General features: G+C 44.3%; 2 protein-coding genes across 9 annotated transcripts in view; one reads left to right on the top strand and one right to left on the bottom strand.

Annotated features, from left to right (window-relative positions):
- The window catches only part of LOC125711978 (AP2-associated protein kinase 1-like), a 36,627-nt gene extending 21,657 nt beyond the window's left edge, over nt 1-14,970 (bottom strand). For all 8 annotated transcript variants that reach the window (XM_048981546.1, XM_048981560.1, XM_048981568.1 and 5 more), the window contains exons 1-9: nt 13,778-14,970; nt 5,323-5,441; nt 4,942-5,050; nt 2,560-2,702; nt 2,056-2,177; nt 1,903-1,984; nt 1,441-1,573; nt 676-779; nt 37-116 (exon numbers count right to left, since the gene is read on the bottom strand). In XM_048981546.1, the coding sequence (XP_048837503.1) occupies nt 37-116; nt 676-779; nt 1,441-1,573; nt 1,903-1,984; nt 2,056-2,177; nt 2,560-2,702; nt 4,942-5,050; nt 5,323-5,441; nt 13,778-13,937 (1,052 nt within the window). In that variant the 5' untranslated portion in view covers nt 13,938-14,970. The remainder of the gene's footprint in view (nt 1-36; nt 117-675; nt 780-1,440; nt 1,574-1,902; nt 1,985-2,055; nt 2,178-2,559; nt 2,703-4,941; nt 5,051-5,322; nt 5,442-13,777) is intronic.
- Nucleotides 14,971-17,868: 2,898 nt separating this feature from the next.
- On the top strand, nt 17,869-20,025 carry LOC125712082 (acyl-coenzyme A thioesterase 1-like). Its single transcript, XM_048981722.1, has 3 exons — nt 17,869-18,456; nt 18,704-18,906; nt 19,170-20,025. Exons 1-3 carry the CDS (start codon nt 17,937-17,939, stop codon nt 19,767-19,769), a joined length of 1,323 nt encoding a protein of 440 aa, XP_048837679.1. The 5' UTR covers nt 17,869-17,936; the 3' UTR covers nt 19,770-20,025.
- The last annotated feature ends 1,254 nt before the right edge of the window (nt 20,026-21,279 follow it).

The raw sequence follows: 21,279 nt of genomic DNA, 5'->3' as shown, positions 1-21,279 counted from the left end.
ATTTTCGAGTTTCCAGAAAACCCCCCATGTGCTCACCGGGCTTTGGTCTGGCTCTTCTTGGCTACAGCTTCGCTGGCTCTGATTGGCTCAGGAAGCTTCGCTGGAATGGGAACATTCTAAGACAAGGAAGGTAAAAGTAAAGGAAAAAATTTACTCTAAACTCTCAAGCAGCTGTTTAAAACACTCCCCACCCCACCCCCCCCCCAAAAAAAAAGAAAGATTTGAGAGAGGGAGCAGATGATAAGCTTAACCACTCAGATTCGGCTTGCTGGTATAATCACAGCAGCCACCTTCATCTCCAGCCTGGAAGGCTCTTTCCATTATGTAGTGCGATGCACATATAGTGCATAGCTGTGCAGGATCAGCATGTGTGTGAAGCTCTAGGATCCACAAAGAGCACTGGGGGCCAGAGAGCCCAGCCCAGCATGGCACACTACACTGCCCTTGCTGCGTTGTTTAGTAACAACACAGAGCACGCATACATTCAGCGATTTAAACCATCATGGAAAAACAATGGAGTAGAGCAAACCCCGCTTACAGGCCCTGATTCTTGGCTCCAGCAGGGATGCACCCAAGGCCTAAACCTATGATGCACAGCGGCAGGGGGTTCAGTTATTACACCTTCCGGCGGTGTGAAACAGAAACGGCTGCCGTTTACGGTTCACCAGGACTCACGTGCACGTTCTGGACGGGGCAGTCCCTCCGCGCCAGCTTGAAAGCGAAGTAGGACACCTGGTAGATGTCCGGTCTCTTGTCGGGGTCTGGCTCCAGCATGTATCCTGCAGGACCAGCGGGCACAAGTCGGACGACGGGAAAACGGGAAAGAAAAAAAAAAATTTTTAAATCAACGCTGAGGCAGAGTGCTTCATAAGGCTTCATAAGGCCAAACTTCACATCGTGATGTCTGGGGGTGACTAACTACACCTGCGATTTGGAGGAGAACAGTGACATATACACACTTAGCATAAGGTGCACAAGAGAGTGAATAAGGGGGCACATAGAATCACACCAGAGCTTGTGATGACACACTTAATGGGGATTAGTACTGTTAAATGGTCAAGTTTAACTGACATATGTTCCGAGAAAGACAGTGAAGGTCTTATGCCACAGCTGCAGGGTAGGGGACAGGTGCAAACACTAAAGGCAAGACACGACAGTCTAATGCAAGCAGCAGTGCAATACAAAACAGTGCAATATAAGAATAAAGTAAACAATAATATGTGCAGTGAGGATAAGGATATAAACAGAGAACAGGACAGTAAAATAAATATTGCTGAAGCGCAGAACAACAATGTGCAATACGACGCAGCAAAGCCACAGACGGAGGTCAGACACCATTCCTGCGAGTTCTTCCACTGCCGACAGCATTGTATTAACAGGGGTGTTTACGAATGCATGTGCACAGTGCGCACGCTACGCTGAACGGGAGAGGGTACGCACGGATGAGGCAGTGCATGTCCTGCGAGTAGCGGGAGTTGTCGGGGATGGTGAAGCTGCCGTCACAGATGGCCACCTGGCTCTCTCCGAAGGGCAGCGTGAAGTAGCAGAGCTTGTACAGCAGGCAGCCCATGGCCTACAGGGGGGAGCAGGGGGTAGGGGGGGGCAAGGGAGACATGGCCGTGAGCCTCGCGGCTAATCTTCACGTCATTCCATGCGTTTGACCTCTCTGCCCAATTGGCTGCCAAAATCAGTTCTTTGAGCTATCCCCGCATAAACTCTTCTTCTCCAGCATCACTTTTAAACCATGGAGCTCAGCAATTGAATAGATTTGGACATCCCAGCAACACTGCTGGCACAGGGAGCGGCAGAAGGTGAGAATCACCAAAATGCCACATTCTCACGTGAGGTATCTGGACAGGGTGGTGATGGGATGGAGTGGGCGTGACCCTGCAGTGAGCTCACCCAGATGTCCGCCTTGGTGGTGATCACCTTGCCGCTGTAGAGGTTGACCATCTCAGGAGAGCGGTATGACAGTGTGGTGTACCTAAGACAAAGGGAGCGTCATGTGCAGTTCGCACACATACTGTTGGTCTGGGGGATCGTGGAAAAACTCACTTCTTGATGTCCTCCTCCACCACAGGGACACCCTCAGTCTGCGGGTTCTGGAAGCGGTTGGTGGCACTGCCAAAGTCACACAGCACATAATGACCACGGTCGTGCAGCAGGATGTTCTCCACCTGGGCAGACGGGGTGGGCAAATGAGCAATGGCAGGTCACCTTGGTCCTCGCCCCCCTCCCCAACCCTGGCACGTGTCCAGCTGATGATCCACTCTAGATGAGGTTTACGGCTCTTTTCTAAGATTCCCCTTGAGTTCCCGGGGGGGGGGGGGCGTCTAGAGTGACCATGCGATTCAGAGACGGCGCCGCACTGAAGAGCAGGTGAAATGGGAAGGGGGGACGGGGGGGGGGTGAGGGTGAGGTCTCTGAGAGGACAAGGTCCTGGCAGATTTCAGTCAGGCACCACCCAAAACAGCTATCAGCTACCAGTGAGGCCCTAACAAACAGGCCTCAAACACCAAGCAGCATAAGAGAACGAGGGTGGCGGGGGCACGGCAGCACCTTAAGGTCACGGTGGATGATGGGCATCTTGCACTGGTGCAGCCGGGCCACTGCCTCGCATGTGTCGCAGAAGATCTGCAGCACCTCAGCCTCGGTGAAGCCTGTCTGCAGCCGCTGGTTCATCAGGTTCACCACCTGGCCACCTATAGGCAACACACACACACACACACACACACACACACACACACACACACACACACACACACACACACACACACACACACACACACACACACACACACACACACACACACACACACACACACACACACACACACACACACCTCATTAGAGCAGGCCAAGGCCAGAAACATAACCCAATATAATCCACAATCCCACCCCCTCAAGGCAGATCCACACCCAGCTCTCACTCTCACTGCCTGGGGTCAAGCATTTACAGAGCAATGTATCCCAATAGTGAAAATGGATCCCATGTTCCTGCTCCCAAACACTCTCGGTTCAGCAGTAAGGCATATTTATCCCAGCCAAATATCTGTCTCAGCATTCCGAGCAATTCCAAAACTCTGCTATAAATCACCTCGGGGCAGCCTGATTAAACTAATCAATAAATCGAGCACATAACTGGCTTGATGGGGTGGAGGTGAAACATAACTATTATGTTTTATCCATAAAACTGGAGATGCATGAGGAGCAGCTGCTGACTTGGTGCCCTCAAAAGGGAATGCTGCAGACACACCAGGATCACTGTAAACACACAGAAGCTCCGTCACCGTCCCTCACAGCAGAGTATCCCACTCAGCACAGCCAGGTTAATGGTGCGTTCTTTTTTCTCTCGAAACTCGGAAATTCTGAGGTGAGTGACACCATGTCCGACAATCTCCTGTGCGAGCTACCACAAACATGACTGCCCCCATGAACACGCTGCTGTGAGTTTTTATTTTATAGCAGATTTGGAGTGAGATTATTTTTTTCCCGAGAGACAAATAAGAAACACAAACTAGTCAAAAGCTTTATAAAATATTTTAGTACATTCATAGCGATATTCTTTTTTTCGAGAGGCAAACAAACTACAAACAAACAAAAGACACTAACAAGTCTGGTATTGCATGGTAGGATACGGTTTACGGGCATGATATGTTATTCTCTAAATCGAACATGTGCAATTACATTTATAACTATTAATACATTTAACAAAATAAACATATAAATAAATTTACTGTTGAGTGTGTAAGCCGCCATGTTGAAATTACGTCACAGGGGCAACTCGGACAACAAAATTCTGTCCGACTTCAATGTAATAAAAGAGGCGTGTTTCCGACGGGAAGTGACGTTTTTCGTGACGTTTTCATCCGAGTTCCCAATCGGAGAGAAATAATCAAACATAGGATAATATTATCCCAACATTACACATCTTTAGCCCAAATTATCACAATCCAGATGGTCCACAATACCCATGGTGCAAAGGGAAAAGCCACGCTTACTCAGACAGTGCAGGGCACATGGTGCGCCACTTGGGAAAGATGCACTTCAGCATCAGGATGCTGCAACTAATTTATTGGGACACTGATTCCCTTCCGGAAAGCTCTGCCCAGAATCACCATGAGTGTGACACAAAACACCAGACAGTACACAGCCCCAGGCTGGAAAGTCTCCACTAGGAGTATAACTATCAAATATTTTAATATTTATATTATTTTGTATAATGTTCTCATAGCTAATAATGAAAATGACTGTCTTATCTATAAAGACGGGATATATCAAGATTTCTAATTGTCATTTTGCACACATACTGTCAAAAATGCCTGCCTTCGAAAATCGCCTACTGTTTATTTTCCTATATATCATTTTACCTACATTTTTCCAAACTAGCAAGCTAATGCAAGCTAATTGTCTTTAAGGCACGTCAAATGTTAATATTACACCAGTTTATTCCTGCTTGATTTTTGCCTTCCAATTTTCTGCTTTAACAGAAAGGGGAAACAAACATAAAAACAAAGACAGACAGACTACCTAGTTATAAATAAAGTGCAACTTATTTAGTTTTTCTCCAGATTAAGACTATATCTGTGTGCTGGTTAGGTCCTTGGAGTAGAGCAGTGCTTTCCAGTCCGGTCTTCAGGGACCTACAGCCAATCCACATTTCTGCTCCCTCCATGCTCCCTGTTTTGTGGACTGAGGACTGCTTGGCAGGGAGGACGGAGGGAGCAAAAACATGGACTATCGGTGGGTCCCCCGAGCACCAGATTGGGAATTCCACACACACACACACACACACACACACACACACCAACACATCCATACAAAAAAAGATTGTAACAGAGACAACATTCATACAGCTGAGCATAACGAGCATTAGGGTGAGCAGAGTCAGACTGCATCTCCAAAAGCAGCCCGACGGGTTGATCAACTGCCTAGACTCACCGCGACAGAAGTCCATGAGGATAAGGACCTCCCACACATCTCCCGCTCCTACTGCCGTGATGCTGGAGTCTAGGAATCCCACGATGTTCCTGTGGCCTACCAGGTCCCTCTGTGTGCATGGACACACACAGGAATTAAAGATTATCTAATGGGGACCACACACAATGCAGGATTCCAGTGTGAGGCCAGAGGTACTGATTTGGGAGGAGGGACTGAACCACTTATGGGGTGGGGGGGACATAAAAGGCTCTTCTGACAGGTTTATTTTACATGGAAAAACATGGCACCTATTTCTTAGCACCCATAACAAAACAGTGGGCTAATCCAGTAGAGTTCCCTCAGAAAAATAAGTCCTTTTCATAACACGTGAGACACACTCACCATGATCTGGATCTCCCGCTGGCACACCTGCAGGTCGTGCTCGTTGTTGACATACATGCGCTTGAGGGCACAGCGGAGACCCTGGTGAGTATGAACCAGGAACACGATGGCAAAGCCCCCTATACAGGAAGCAGGAAGATACAGACAGGAAATGAGAATGGCCAGTCCTTTACCTATTCCCGCATAACATACACACATCGTAATGACATGTACACGAGTCACCCTTCTGACGGAATGGCTAAAAGAGGGATGTGACAAGGAGACAGGAGCTGAGATTTTAATGGGTGCAAGTTTATCAGACAGACGTTTGGACTGCACTTTTGACTCAAGGAAAGGAAAAATCAGGCCTGGAAAACTAGGATCCAACAACAAGGTCTAAGCACATGGTATCTCAAGAGTAGGGATGTAATGATACTTGATACAATTCACGATACGATTTTCTCACAATTTTTTAGCAGAATGAGCTGCAGACAAATTTATTCAAAAATATTCTTATATCTTTCTAAACTGTGCAGAACCTGTCCTCTTGTGCTATTTGTGTATGTTATCGTTTTTTTTTTTTTTTTTTTTTTTTTTTACAATGTTTGCACGCAATTTTTGACTTGTCTGTGCTTTTCTCACTGTATTCGTTTGTGATTACCACAATGCTAAAACGCTGCTACACCGCCAATTTAAAATCAGGTGGTGCGTCCATCCATCATCCATCCATCCATCCATTTTGTAAAACTGCTTAATCCCAACTGGGGGGGGGGGGGAGGAGGAGGACACCGGGGCCTATCACGGGAACAATGGACGCAGACGGGAACCAACCCTGGGCAGTCGCCTACACACCACAGGGCACACAAACTCACACAACTACAGGGCCAATTTAGACTCACCAATCAACATATCCCGCATGCTTTTGGACCGTGGGAAGAAACCAAAGCCCCTGGCGAAAATTCCACGCAGAAAGGACCCGGGACTGAAGCCAGGACCTTCTTGCTGTGAGGCCGCAGCGTTAAGCACTGCGCCATAGCGCCGCCCGGCCGCGTGTCCTCAATTTCAAATTCGCTCACCATCTCGCGTTTGGTCAAAACCAAAAACTGACGTACGACGTCGATGTGAATATGAAGTGACATCTAACGAACTGATGTTGTGAAATTAAATGTAATATTACACCAGTTTTTCTGTTTAGGAGTACTTCACGGTACTTAAGTAGCGATTCATTTTCCACATCAGCCGGTTTAAATCGTCATACATTTACATCGATTTTTGAAAGACTCGCGATTCCTCGTTACATGCCTACTCAAGAGTCACAACAAAAGGTTTTTAACTGGTGACTAGGTATGTCATAGTGAACATAACTACATTCACATGATATCTTTAGATCAGCATTTGCCAATCTGGTCCTCAGGAATCCACAGTCAGTCCACATTTTTGCTCCCTCCCAGCTCAGAGAGAGCAAAAATCTGGACTGTCTGTGGGTCCCCGACAACCAGATTGGGAAACACTGCTTTAAACCAAGAAACAAGACAACCACTTTTTAAATAGCCTTCCTACAGCACTGCTCTGACTACTTGTATATCTCTGGTAGTGCCTGGATATGAACATCAATCTGGGGATAAACCAGATGATGATTAAAAATGCATGACCATCCAACCCAGGGGGTCTAAAGTCTCATTTGTCCAATCACTGCCCTAATGTGTCACATCTCATGAATACCCAGGAGGAATGAAACGTTTCACTTCAGCAAATTTAATCAAGAGAACAGAAAGCCACCACCCCCCCCAAAAGCCACAGACTGACTACAGTATCCTTGCAGTGACGCAGAGGACGTGCGTCGGCATGAGGGACACTGGCCAGTGAAACAGAAGGCAGGCACTTTACTGGCACTGGGGATCAGCCGCACTGGCACTGCCCCACTGGCATGCATGATTATAACAAATGATTATCAACGTCACCCAAGAGTTTGCGCCAGAAGCCTCCAGGTCAAGAGATATTACAAGCGATCCAGGAAGGACACCTTGGGAAAGGCTCCTATTTCGACTGCTGGAAAAGGGTGGGAAATCCTGCCAGATTATCTACTGCTTGCTACAAGGCTGTAAGGTGTGTTCCTTTAGAACGCAAAGCAAACAAACAAGCTGTAAGTTCACTCGCACGTGGCACCCCGCCCAGCACTGACACCGCTGCAGGCCAGGGTGAGGCCACCGGAGCTGCCAGCTCTGGCGAAAAGCTGGTTAGAGCTGTAATAAAGGCTCAAAAATAGACTGGACTGAACCTGTGCTGTGTTATGGGGCAGGCTCCAGCATGGCGGAGGGTCATCCACCCAAGGAGAGACTGAGTACAGCAACAGGGCAGCCCATCAATCATTTATATAGAGCCAGTCAGAGGTTACGGCCCTGCTTACACACAAACAGCCTAATCACCTGAGTGAGCAGCCCCAGACAGACAGACACAGACAGACAGACATACACAAAACAAGCACACTGAAGCATGTGGTACAAGGGACAGTGTCTCGAATGACCAACACTGCTGCCATGCTCTCAACTGTAACATCCTGCTCCCTTAAACAATTAAACAAGAAGACACAACACACAAGTGGCCCCAGTACAAACCAGTCCCTATTTCGGCTCACACAGACTCAGAAATTTCTAGAGAGAAGCTTCACCATTTTCTTGTATCGTAGATGACTTCCTTTGTGCTTTTCCGCCCCCACAGTGTTCCCCACAGCAGGGCGCAGTTTCGCCTCCTTTGAGAGAGTGGAGACGGACATCCTGGCAGGAGCCGCACCCGGTATCATGACAGTGAGCAATACGGCTTGAATCACCAACAGGGTGCAACTTTCATTATAAGCCTATCCCACCCCCCCCAACCACACACACTGTCACTTGGGCTAATGCCTATATTTCTGCATTTACTGTCTGCAACTGGGGTCCAAGACACAGCAGATCACTTACTATGACTTTGAGGTGCCGGTTACCTGCAGGTCAGCCATTCAGAATGGACACAGGTTGGAGGGGACTTATCTGCCCTCCTCGCCTGCTGCAGACTTAATGGCGCAGGAGCAGCCCTGGCGAAACTCACGGCAGACAAACTACACCACCATCACGCACCCCCACCCCCCCTGCCTCCTCTGTCTGTCCCACAGGGCTTTTATCCTCACCTATAAACCATTTACTGCCAGCCTTAAGAATGAGCTTAACAGTTTAACAATGGTGCCTGTATGAGTCTGGCGATGGTGACAAATTACAGAAGCTACAAAGTATGTAGGTAAAAGGAGCTGCTAAAAACAAACCAAAAAAAAAATCGTAACTGCAGATTGGAAAACGCTAGTTACCATGGCTGAACTCTTTATACATCAGCCTACGTTTTAAGTGTCCTTGGAGGTCTCTACTTCTCTGACCACCAGTACAATAACATACTTTATGCTTCTAAAAGGAGCACATTCCTAGTGAAATGGATGGATGTTTTCTTACTGAGCTCATCAGACTGACCTTCACCTCAGTGGGCTTCCACACTCGCTCACACAACACATAATCAACCCAGAGCACGGCTTCGATGTGCATTCACACAGTCCCCCGGGGGGGGCCCCCGTGCCGCATTTTTATTCATTAACACCAAAAACATGTACAGCTCACATTAACCACATTTGCTTTTTAAATCCATGTATTCAATAACTCTCAAAACCACATATCAACTGCCACAGGGCACACACACAAAAAAAAATGCTTGCAAAATGATGATACGGGAGGCAGTTCATGGAACTGCCTGCAAGAGCTTTTTATGTTCATCAGTGGCAAGTGAAACTTGTAAAACGAGAAACTGTGGCACCAGCCCACATACCACCTACTTTAAATAAACCCCAACTGCTAGTGCCACAGACAGAATAAGGGCTCAAAGAAAGATACAATCCATTAATGTACAGAGCTTCCCATGTTTAAGATGTTACACCTGTTACGCTGAAATCATTTTCAAAATTTCAACTTACTGCATGCTATAAGTGAAATAACCAAAAATGATGCCGTCGCGATGAGAGAACAGAGCGCGGTGTCCTTGTGCCACAGGGTGGGATGACGGTGTCATGGGTCTGGGCCCTCGGGCTTACTGACCAGACGGGGGCTTATTACACAGTCAGCATGCCACTCTACACAAGGGGGAAAAATTAGCTACTTCATAGATATTGTGGCAAAATGATACAATTGAGAACTCCCTGTATGCATTTTTCTGCTTTCTGTGGCAGTTCACTTGAAAATTAATGAGTTCACCGGAAGCCACACACACGATGAATGTTTCATGGCCTGCATTAAATGTACACCGTTTCTTTTGCCATTGTTTTGTCTGTATAAAAACCAGGAGCACCTTGGAGCTGGACCAGCAACTCCATAAAGGCCAATGGAAGCGGTTAACAACTTAAAGTTTCCTCATTTTAAATTCAGCTGGTTTCCAGCACAAAAATAATAAAACGTATCTGGTGAAGCAGAAATGCTCATTCCAACATAAATATTTAATAAAGTTTACATCAAGATGCAAGTATGTCCGGTGGCCTTCAGCTTTACAAAGCTAAAACAGGCAGACGTTTGATGAAATTGTTTGGAAATTTGAGAAAAGTAAATGAAAAGTAACACAAAATCCATAGTGACAAAACTATTAATATCAACTTCAGACAAACTACAAAAGGCATTATATAGGTTATTAATGATTTATCACACTTTCCTGTCACTCACACAAATGGAAACAACTTTATTCTCAGGGTGGACAACAATTTTTAATTCATAAAATAAAAAATAAACTGCATCAATCACTTGGGAAACCTAAAGCACAGAATCCTTTACAATTTGCTGATAAGAATGCTTGTGAAAGGCTCATATTTAGCTTAATCCATTTATTGACCATGGCTCTTAAGATATTGGCAATCAGTCTGATGCCTCAGAAGAGGGAGCAGAGATGGGTGAAGGACAAGAGATAAACACAACACCTTATAGGAAATTGTTATGGATCACTCTCAACGGGCAGGCAGAATTCAAACCCCTCACATGCACCTCAGGGGGACACACATAGGTACCGCGGCTGACAAGAGCCCTCTCTACACTCAGCGATAAAAACGAGGGGGCCATGGGGCCAACAGACGCATAGCTGGCAGAAGCCAGGCTGACAGATGGTGCCCATCCAAACCAGCAATGAATAAATCACCCGCGATTCATCTATTATTCAGCAAGGGACCGACTCAGCTGACAGGGAGTGGCGCGCTCTCCACAAGTACACATCCCTCCACCGGCCGCAGTGACGGGGCGGGGCAAGGCCATAGCTACAAAACAGGAAGTGGAGAAAAGGTGATGATGGAGAGCAAGGGCACTGGATGGCACATAGATGATAGTGTCAGGGGCACGGTGGGGTGAGGGGAGGATGAAGAGGCCGGGGTCTCAGAACTTAACATAACTCATAACTCCATTTAAATCACTTTCTCACTGATCCTGCCTAGAAAAGACTGGGCACTTGGCTAAGTGAGAAGAACCACTAACTAGATCAAATCTCAAAAATGATCGTACCACAGCCCAACAGAACTGCCCATCACACATACACGTATGGGGACAGTGAATGGCACAGCAGGCTAAGTCTCCATGCCTGTGATCAGAAGATTGCCAGTTCAAGCCCGGCCTCGGTAAAATAGTCACATGTCCGTGGGCCCCTGACCAAGGCGCTTAACCCCCAGCTCCAAGGCTGTCCCTGTACTGTGGCCCTCAAGCTATGGAGAGCAAAATGGGTAGTGGAAGAGAAGATTCCAATGTACCCATACTTGTGTAAATGGCAAGTAAAGGATTATTATAATAATTAGGCCTACTTTTAAGCACAGGTGAGACCTCAAGCGCCTCCTCAATGTTCATTCTCTCCTGCTGCACCGAGCCGGATTTGTAACGCCAGTGGTCCAGGTGCCTGATCATACAGGAATGGCCAAAGCCACACTAGACAGTCATTTAATCAGCATGTGACAAGGAACAGATCTACTGCAGCTAAATTAAGCTGTCAGAAGATAAGTCAACTGTACAGAAAGGACTTCACTAGACATAGAGGATTACTGTCAGACTGTCTCCAAAGGCACTGCAAATCCTCCATTTTCAGTGCAAGGACAGAAATACAATAAACAGCTTGTCATGGTTTCTACATGGTATCACAAATGGGATACACTTCTTACATGGACAAGAGACATTTAGCCCTGCTCAATGATTGGGTTCTTTACAATGTAACCAGGGCCTAGCTATAATAGAACAGACATCAAAAAATAAACACACGTAAATATATATAAATACAAATTACTACAACAGCCCAAAATCCCACAAAGAACCATAAAAAGATCCATAAATATTAGCTAATATAAATTAAGATCTATCATGTTAATCAACGCCTATTCAATGAATAAATAGCTTCTGAGTGCCTGAGGTTGGGGCACATCATGTTTGTATTTCTCTGCAAGATGGTATAAACACACCAAAGCTCAATATATGTTCCCAGCATTCACTTATTCTGGCCATTTGGAGATTTATGACTCAGCACTGCTTTAATGTAGAAAACACATAGCGCAACAGTGACAGGAGGGAGGATGCCAACACACCCCGTCTGTCTGCTTGCCAGCCTAGCACAGCCTAAAACCCTTAACTGTCCTCAATGACAAAAGCCACCTGCAGGCTTAAATATATTGGTTTTATGTTGTTATGCAAACTCTTGGTCTTTTCATTTCAAGGACAAAGACGGGTTGGACACAGAAACGAACAACCCTTCACAGCAACTGCACGCGTGTCCAGGGGCGCACCTCAAAACATAACATGCTCACGAAGCCCCTCTTCTCCCAGGCACTGCAGAACCACAGACGCAGGGCAGGGAAATACAAATGCTTGCGCAACCAATGAGGCTGGGTCAGCACACTGCTAACGAGGATGTGAGGAGGATCCAGACAGGAAACGAACCCTTGGGTCTGCAGCAATGCATCTTGGCTGAACAAAGTTTAAACCTCCTGCATATCATACAAATGTAATAAATATGCACATTTTATATGGATACATGTCACAACACATTAAAGATGAGTAGAGCTAAACAGGACACAGCCTTGAAAACTAACTATACAGGACAGCCCTTTGCAATGTTCTGCTGCAGCAATCCTAATTCCTCCAGTCTGTGGTGGTGGAGGGGGGCATTTTTTTTGGACAGACAGCCCCATTACCAAGGACATGAGCCCTATTACCAAGGACATGTTAAAGCACCCTCAATGTCTGAAACTTAGGGTGCTGAAAACTGTCTGATTAACCCATGTTCAGGAAAGACAAACAATGTTGAGGGAAAAAAATAGAATGGGCTGCTGTTGTCTCTAAATGTTATGTCTGGTCAGCAGACACACTTGGTACTGCCTTCTCGAGGATGCAGGGCTACCACTCATCCCTTCCCATCATCCAAAGGGTACTTAGTCTGCTAAGCATAGTCGGCAAACTACAACATCATGATCTTGCCTCCCAAATGCTCACTTCAAAGCTAACACAGTGTGCAGCCTGTCAACATGTCACCCATCTGCCAACACCTTTGTAAAGTGCAGGCTACTCCCCAGGATGCTGACCTGTGTTCCAAAGAAAGCTTAATTACAACAATAGCATTTTATCTCAGACGGGTTTTTTTTTTTTAAATCTATAATAAAACCTGCTTTAGATGCAAGGAAACAGCAGTGAGCCCTCAGCATGTACCATCCCATCTGAACACCTTAATCAGAAATAGCTTCATGAAACTAGCTACAAATCAAAGGAAATGCATCTTTTTATGCAATGGTAAGGCACATAGTTGTGTGTTAATATCATCTGTTCACGTAAGCTTAATAAACAAAAACAAATACAACATGTAAAGCACAAACAATATTCACGAGATGCAATACAGACAGACACTGATCAACCAAACTGTCTGACACCTGAACCCCCGACACCCCAGATTCACAGGTGACACTGAACAGAAATGTTCTGTTAGAGGCCAAAGAACTCAAAGCATTTCTTCAGCTGGAGAAACAACCCATGTGAACTGACACCCAATATATCAGCAAACCACACTACCAGGGAAAAAAATGCACACGTTGAAAGCTAAACAGCTGACACTTTCCATAGCATGAGTATCCACAATCTAGAAACAGGCAGGTCATTTATAAGGCTTACATGTGGGTCAAATGCCCAAATAAGTCAGATAAATGGTCGAATGATCAACAACTGTATTAAAGGCTGTTACAGTAATGCACCTGGGCTTTGCTGTATTAAACAAGTTAAACACGTTGTATCCTCCACCTGACTTTATCCTGTGGGAATTCATTTCTTATATTTTAATAACATCTTATTCAAAATGCACAAGCTAATTTGCTGGTTGCCGGTCCTAGGGGCCTATGGTGGTCAGCCAAAAGAGGAAGAAAGCGAATGATTACAAGAGGCAGAAAAAGGAAGAAGTTGGCAAACCTCACCTTCTGCCAGCGTCTCATCCACGGTGACCTGGTAGCGGCCGATGGTGAAAACCCTCCCTATGAAACTGCCACAACCGCCAGACCCGCTGCCCCCACAGCTCGCCCCAGAACCGGGTCCGGAACTGACCAATTCCCGACGAGAGTCAAAAAACTTCTTCATTGTTTGTGACAATGCAGGAAGAAAATTATTATGGACAAAAACAAAAAAAAATCACAAAATAAGCAGTTTCAAGAAAACGATATGATTAACTGCCGCCAGCTTCCGATATTAGCAATGTGGCCCAAAAGATGATAGGGAGCTGGTTAGCTAGCTTAAAAACGCAGCTTATGCCCAAACACGGTAACTAGTTAGCTTATACGCTAATGGAGTCGGTACTTATAACGGATGTCAAGTCAACCCAGTCTACTGGCGCTCGACAAAACGGAATAAGGTCAATATTTGCCTGTCACTTTCATATTTATGTGATTACAAGCCAAGGTTAAATTGACCAGGTCAATGATGTTGTTACCCAGCGAGACAAAATTCAAAGTACAAACCGAAAACAAACAGTGTAAATAAAATAAACCCAATAAAAAATGCTGCTACTCGTGATTGTTTGATGATTAGCCAGTTAGCACTTGCTAGGTACACATATAGCAGGCTAGCGAGCTAATTTTAAATATTCATTGGACTAACCAGGTAACGACCACACGCTATCAAAAACGATAGCAGATATATTTCTTTTTTTTTCGGGTTAAAAAATACATTCAATCATTTGCTGCCCATGGCGTCTTGGCAAATAAGACACCGGCTTCATGTCATCAAGTAAAAACCGCTGCGACGACCAGCTGCCTATACGGACTTTAAACCCCAGCTCCAGTTTGAGCAGTTGGCAGCTAATTTTCTGACTGGAAGCATCTCCATTCAGTCCGGCGCTTCATCGGCGTGACCGCCCGGTCATCCGCGCTTATGTTCCCGGGGAGGGACCTTCTCCCAGGCGCCCCGTGAGCTTCCTCTCCCGCTTGAGCTCGCGTAACGCCAAGCGGCGGTCTCCCTCCTCCGGCTGCTGCCGCCCCAGGCTAACAGGCTAACGCCGAGCTCCGTTTGCCTCTGGTAAAAACAGCTGAGTGGCTCATCCTCGTACCAGGAAACGCGACCAAACAGGAAGCGAGAAGCCCTATCATTCGTGTTTAGTAAACTTGACAAGGGGGGGGGGTGACTGTTTCTCACTTCAGATTAAGGTTGCGGGTGTCTCACTGGTGTCGAAATAAAAATAGATAGATAATCGGATTTTCAGAAGTTGTAGTCCTTGGTGTGCAGATCTTCCCCACGGAATGCCTCAGCAGACGCTACTGGCTGCTGTAACGAACGTCAAAAATATAGAACTACAACTCCAGTCGTCACACAAGGCTTACCGGCCACAAATCACGTTTTATAGTGTGCATCATGTGAGTACAATGCCTAATTCCAGCACAGCACTACGGTGGTCAAACTTATCCGCTTAGTGGTGCATGCTGTTCATTATTTCCCTATCAAACAAAATTGTACTAGTGATACTTAGTTTAAAATGACGTACTAATCAGTTGGTTTTTTTTGTCATTTATAGTACATGCATGGGCATTTTAGGAAATATATGTGAAATTAATCCATTTTGAAGTGGCATTTTCTGAAAGCCTATATAGATTCAGATTAAAGGCTGAAATATATCACTCTATTTGTACTATAATCATATGGTATGCATTAGCATTAAAGCAAGTTTGATTAAAGTTTCTTATCTTCCAACCGCTTAAGTGGTAAGTAACTTAATTGCATAACTGAAGACGCTGAAAATTGTTGTGCAATATACATGTTGGCACAAAGGTCTGCTGTGAGCGACGAGGCAGATTTTGTAGTGTAACCTGGCACCAAAAAAGACAACCTTTCGAAGGAAGTGGTGGAACGGGAGATAGTACAAAGAACAATGCGCAGGAGGAAAATACGAAGAGAGTCCAAAACAGCAAATATAAATGCAGGCGAAAAAAAAATACGTGAATACCAAAAGGACACTGGCCTATAAATAAACACTTGATTTTCTTTTCTTTTTTTAATTCAGAGTAAGGTTTTGTTGCTCTTTTAAACTCTTTCGTTATATTATTTTTGTGTTCTTTCCGGAGGCTGATTATTTAAAATATCAAGGGCAAAAGTAATAAAATCGCTTTAAATAAAAGTAAAACCACGTTACATTTTAACTTTATTTTAAAGCAGCTGTGTACTAACTTCTTGACTTTCATTTATGACCATTAGGGGGTAGGATTTAGTTTTAAAAACCATTTTACACGAGGTTATAATACCCCTTTCACCTGGAGGCCGCTGTTGTGCTCTGTCTGTCTTCCAACCGCCTATACAAATCAGGGTCACGTGATGGGGGATGGATCCTATCCGGAGCAACACTGGATACAAGGGCAGGGGTACTCCTTATGGGATGATAGTCCAAGCAGGACACATATATGCATGCACTTACACATCATGGCACATTTATAGACACCAGTTTGAACTGCATGTCTTTGAACTGTTGGAGGAACCCTGGGCAACACAGGGAAAACAAAATCCACATACAGAGAAGAGGTGGGACTGCAGCCCCCAGGTGCCACCAATGAACTGACTTGTACAGCACGCTGCATATATCCTTTCTCTCAGGTTCACTTATTCATTCTTCCCTATCAACAGCTATGACATTTTGCCCAATACCTTACAATCACGAGTGGCACCTATTTTATAATCTTCAACTCAAAACATACCCCCTCCACTCTTATAATACCGAGTTCCATTTAGCCCAAATACTAACACAGAGTTCACCAGTAGAGTGCCGCTGATATAGTCGGTAGATTTACATTTACGTGAGTGACAGTTACACAATTTGGGGGGATGGTGAGAAGGAAGTGCACATTTTCAAAAGAAATTGTTTTGTAATTTTTTTCCCCATAGATGGGATGGCATCCGTGTGCAACTCATGACAACTCGAAACCCCAGATATCCCATAATGATTTCTCTGTTTTACAGAAATGTTACCGAATCATATATTCGGAGAACAGGAAGACCATGCAGCGCATCATCAAGACAACCCAGCAGATCACTGGTACCCAGTCTTCATCACTATAAGAAATCCATCACACCTAGTGCGGCTGCAGAGCTGAAAAAAATAATCAAGGACCCAACTCACCTTGGACACAAACTTTTTACACCTCTGCCATCTGGCAGACGCTACAGAACCCTGTACGCTTGCACAAGCCAGCCGAGGAACAGTTCTTACCCTCATATCCATCACACTTCTGAACTCACAGCACTGATCTCGAACATTCTGATGCAATACCCTAACATGTGCAATATCCATATTTATGTTTATTTAACCCCGCGACCCAATAGGATAAGCGGTTTGGAAAATGGATGGATGGATGGATGGATGTTTATTTAACCCCGCGACTCAATAGGATAAGCGGTTTGGAAAATGGATGGATGGATGTTTATTTAAACCACAAACTCTACCTCTGTGAAATTGCTCACCCACCAACTTACCAGTGTACATGATTTATTTTAGGATTCTATTTAATTGTAAAATTCACTATGCATCTGCTGCCGTGTTCCAAACTCAATCTCATTGTACTTACAATGACAATAAAGCATCCTTATCTTTATCTTAATTTTACAACTGATATATGTAATCAAGTAATTACATTAAATTGCTTATTAGCAGTTATAATTTTATGTGTTTGTGGATTTTTAGAGAAATTCAGTGATTGCACATTTAAAAACACGTTTTCATTTTGTCGATGTATTTTATTGAAAAACTTATGGAAGTGCTGAAACAAACTGTTACAAACCTGTTCTGTCCAACGAGGGATTGGCGAACCATATTTTAAAGTCAATGAACTTATTTTAACTGCATTTTGCAATTTTAGTTTATTAATATTAGCTGTGTTTCTTTGCGTAACTTAATAATGCAACATTGATTTAATTGTGGCAACGGGAAATACAAAAGTTACATTTCGCATTAAAACTCCAAGGCACTGAACTCTTAACAACTACTACCTCCACGTCAGCAGGTGGCAGCAAAATTACAGACGTCCCTCGTACGTTTCAATTTAGATACTGCGCACCGTGGCGTGACCCTGAAAATTCAGCCGAAGACGCGATTCTATCAACATGCACCTTAGTGCGCTAATAACGCGGATTTGCGTTCGGTCGTTTCATTTTACGCCATCAGCAATGGGATCTCGGGCTCGCATACAGATACTTCCCAGCTCGAAGATTTTATTCGATGAGCCGCTGCAAATTAAAGTGGAGGGACTGATTCCAAAGCAAAGTGTGGAGCTGAGAGCCAAACTTACTGACGACAAAGGCGTAGTTTTTAAATCATCTGCTGTATATTGCGCAGACACCAGTGGTACTGTTGATTTAGGAACCTCTAGTTCTCTGAGTGGCAGCTTCACTGGTGTCGAGCCTATGGGTCTGTTCTGGTCAATGGCACCAGAAACACCCCATAGCAGACTTTTGAAAAAAGATACATCGAGTCCATTTTTGGTTAATATCGAGGTAGCTGATACCTCGGATTTGGGACAACCGCTCGGAAACGCGACAGTGGAAAGGCGGTTTATGGTAGAAGGAGCTCGCAGGGTACCTGTAAAATTTGGAAGAATAAGGGGTACCTTGTTCTTTCCACCTGGTTAGTTTTAATAATGCATTTCTGTTTATTTGTACAAATGAACTGTGACACTGGCAACTGAAAACATAAGGTTCTGTATTTCTAAAATGCCTTTCAGGGCAAGAGTGTATATATAATAGGGAAAGGTTATATGCTGTGTTACAACGTGCTTTTATAACACTTCTTAATTCTTAAATCGCTGCACGTTATTTTCTGTGTGTGAGGATGAGGATGTAACCTGTTTACTGCTCTATTTTCTGTGGACCAGGGCCAGGTCCTTTCCCAGCGGTTCTTGACCTTTACACGTTTGGCGGTGGCTTGACAGAGATACGTGGCAGCCTGCTGGCAAACAAGGGGTTCGTAGTCTTGTGTCTGGCCTTCTACAGATACGACGATTTGCCCAAGACCGTTACCCACTTTGACCTAGAATACTTTGAAGAGGCCTTGACGTTCCTGCGGAGTCAACCTGAGGTTTGTGTTCAGAACATGTAAGGTCATACATGATATGTTAAAATGGCAACTACCATAAAAGCAGTGTCTTTATATGCATAATTGAGCTTTTTAACCTTTATATGCCTTTGTATTTTGTACATTGCATTGCCGTCTGTAAATGGCAGACATTTCCTTTAAATTATTTTCATTAAAGTGACCATCTTAGATGGAAAAGGAAGCTATTTCCTCATAGATTTCACTTGTGCTTCCATGTGACACTTTGCGTCGTTCTTTAATGGTAGGTCAAAGCTCCTGGTCTTGGCCTTATTTCGATTTCTAAGAGTGGAGATCTGGCTTTGGCTATAGCATCACTCCTGCCAGACGTTTCTGCCACTGTGTGGATCAATGGCTGTAATGCCGCTACCGTATTCCCCCTGCACTACAAAGACCGGATCTTCCCTGCAATTGAGGTTGATGTCAGCAAAATAAGAATCAACGAGTCCGGACTTATGGACATCAGGGATGTTTTGATTGACCCCACGGCAGAGGTAAATAAAGCGTCCCTCATCCCAATCGAGAGAGCCAATGGTAAGTTCCTCTTCGTGGCATCAGAGGATGACAGAAACTGGAATAGCTACCTCTTTGCAGAGCAGGCTGCCAAGAGACTGAAGGATCATGGGAAAGAGAACTTTGAGGTAGTAAAGTACCCAAAGGCAGGGCACTTTCTGGAGGTTCCTTATATGCCCTTTTATCCTTCTGGCGTTCATGCTGCTGTAGGGCAAGTAGTTGCTTTTGGGGGTAATGCGAAGGTCCATGCAGATGCGCACGTGGACCTTTGGAAACGCATTCAGGTGTTTTTTCACAAGCACCTGAATAGCAGCTCCCATAAAGCAATGCTGTAACATGGTGTTGTGTCCATCCTTGGCCAGTTTATTAGGGAATCAGTACAGTAATCAGTAATGTGAATGTGTTTTGACACACTTGATAAACTTTTTTCTGATCAATTTTTGTCAAACATTATGATACCAGTATTGTATGGAACAGTGTCATTAACATTTGCAATATTTTCAACACTTTGATGTGATATGAATATTGGTTAGCTATTTCAAAATTAACTAAGCGAAATACTTTAATAAATATAACTCTTTGTAACCTAAACGTGTCTTGTTCTCTGAATGGATTCTCTCTAACTAGTCAGCTATATGTCTATGGTCAGTCAAACAACAAAGCAAAAGTTAGGCATTACTTTAAATATAAGCATTAATTCTAATTTATATGCAATATTTTCTATTGTCTGACCAAAGGTTGCATGACATCTTACATACTATGAGGAAACATCCTAACCCATCTACAAAAAATAGTCTGTTGTGGACTTATATAGAACTGCCACAACTACGCCATTATTAAAAAGCATAAGTTAAAAATTTCCTCCTTGATTGCTTGTCAATATAGTGGAAATAAGATGGTGCATAGCGTATGAGAATACAGAGCGAAAGTATCATTTGTGTGGAAGCACTTCACTTTAAAAGTGAAAGAAAATGCAGTCCGTCAGTATTTCAGAGTAGAATTTAAATATCATTACAGCCTGACTGCAATGCAAATGCACCTCAAAAGAAGATGTTTAGGGTTGACATACTCACCCGATAATGCGTAGTTATCTGTGGATACGCGCCATTTAGCCTCTCGGGGTAGGCTAGCCTGTCTTCGTCATCGCTTTTAGTTAAAATATTTTGCTTAATTTACTTTCTGTGATTCCTGCATGTCAAAATAATCGCTGCATCATATTACATAATACAATATATAATGACTACATAATTATTTTTTGAGAACATATTGTGTGTTTTGACGTGGAGTTGAACAATAATAAACGAAAAGTTCACATTGCAGTATTTGACGTTTTTGCAATAGGAGTTGAAAATGAACTTTCAAGCCAAATAGCACTGCCAGAGTCTGGGGGATAAGTTGGTGGTCCTACCAACAGTCAGGAAGCAGTGCTGACCAGTCACTTTCATTTACTCAGTATTGTCTATGTGGATTACTAAATATTTCCATTCAGTTGAAGTCTAATGTCTTTTCATGACCAGTGTTTCTCCAATTACTCCTCTTCATTTTTTAAAAATTTCTCACAAACGTGCCACATGGACTATAAGTGAGTCTAACAGCAAGGATGAGAATAATAAAGGTTGTTTTGGGGAGCGTATGCTGAGCTCACGCAAAAGCGGCTGCAGTTATTTAAATTCAGCAGACTGTCACAATCCTTGTGATGTGACACCTGCATGTGTATGAAATGCCCTGTCAATATTTACACAGCACATCATACAGGTCTAGCGGCAGAGTGGCACATTGGGCAGGGGTGTGTGTGTGTGTGTGTGTGTGTGTGTGTGTGTGTGTGTGTGTGTGTGTGTGTGTGTG

The sequence above is a fragment of the Brienomyrus brachyistius genome, chromosome 2 (assembly GCF_023856365.1).
Source record: "Brienomyrus brachyistius isolate T26 chromosome 2, BBRACH_0.4, whole genome shotgun sequence".
NCBI lineage: Eukaryota > Metazoa > Chordata > Actinopteri > Osteoglossiformes > Mormyridae > Brienomyrus > Brienomyrus brachyistius.
This window is presented reverse-complemented; position numbering and strand designations above follow the sequence as displayed.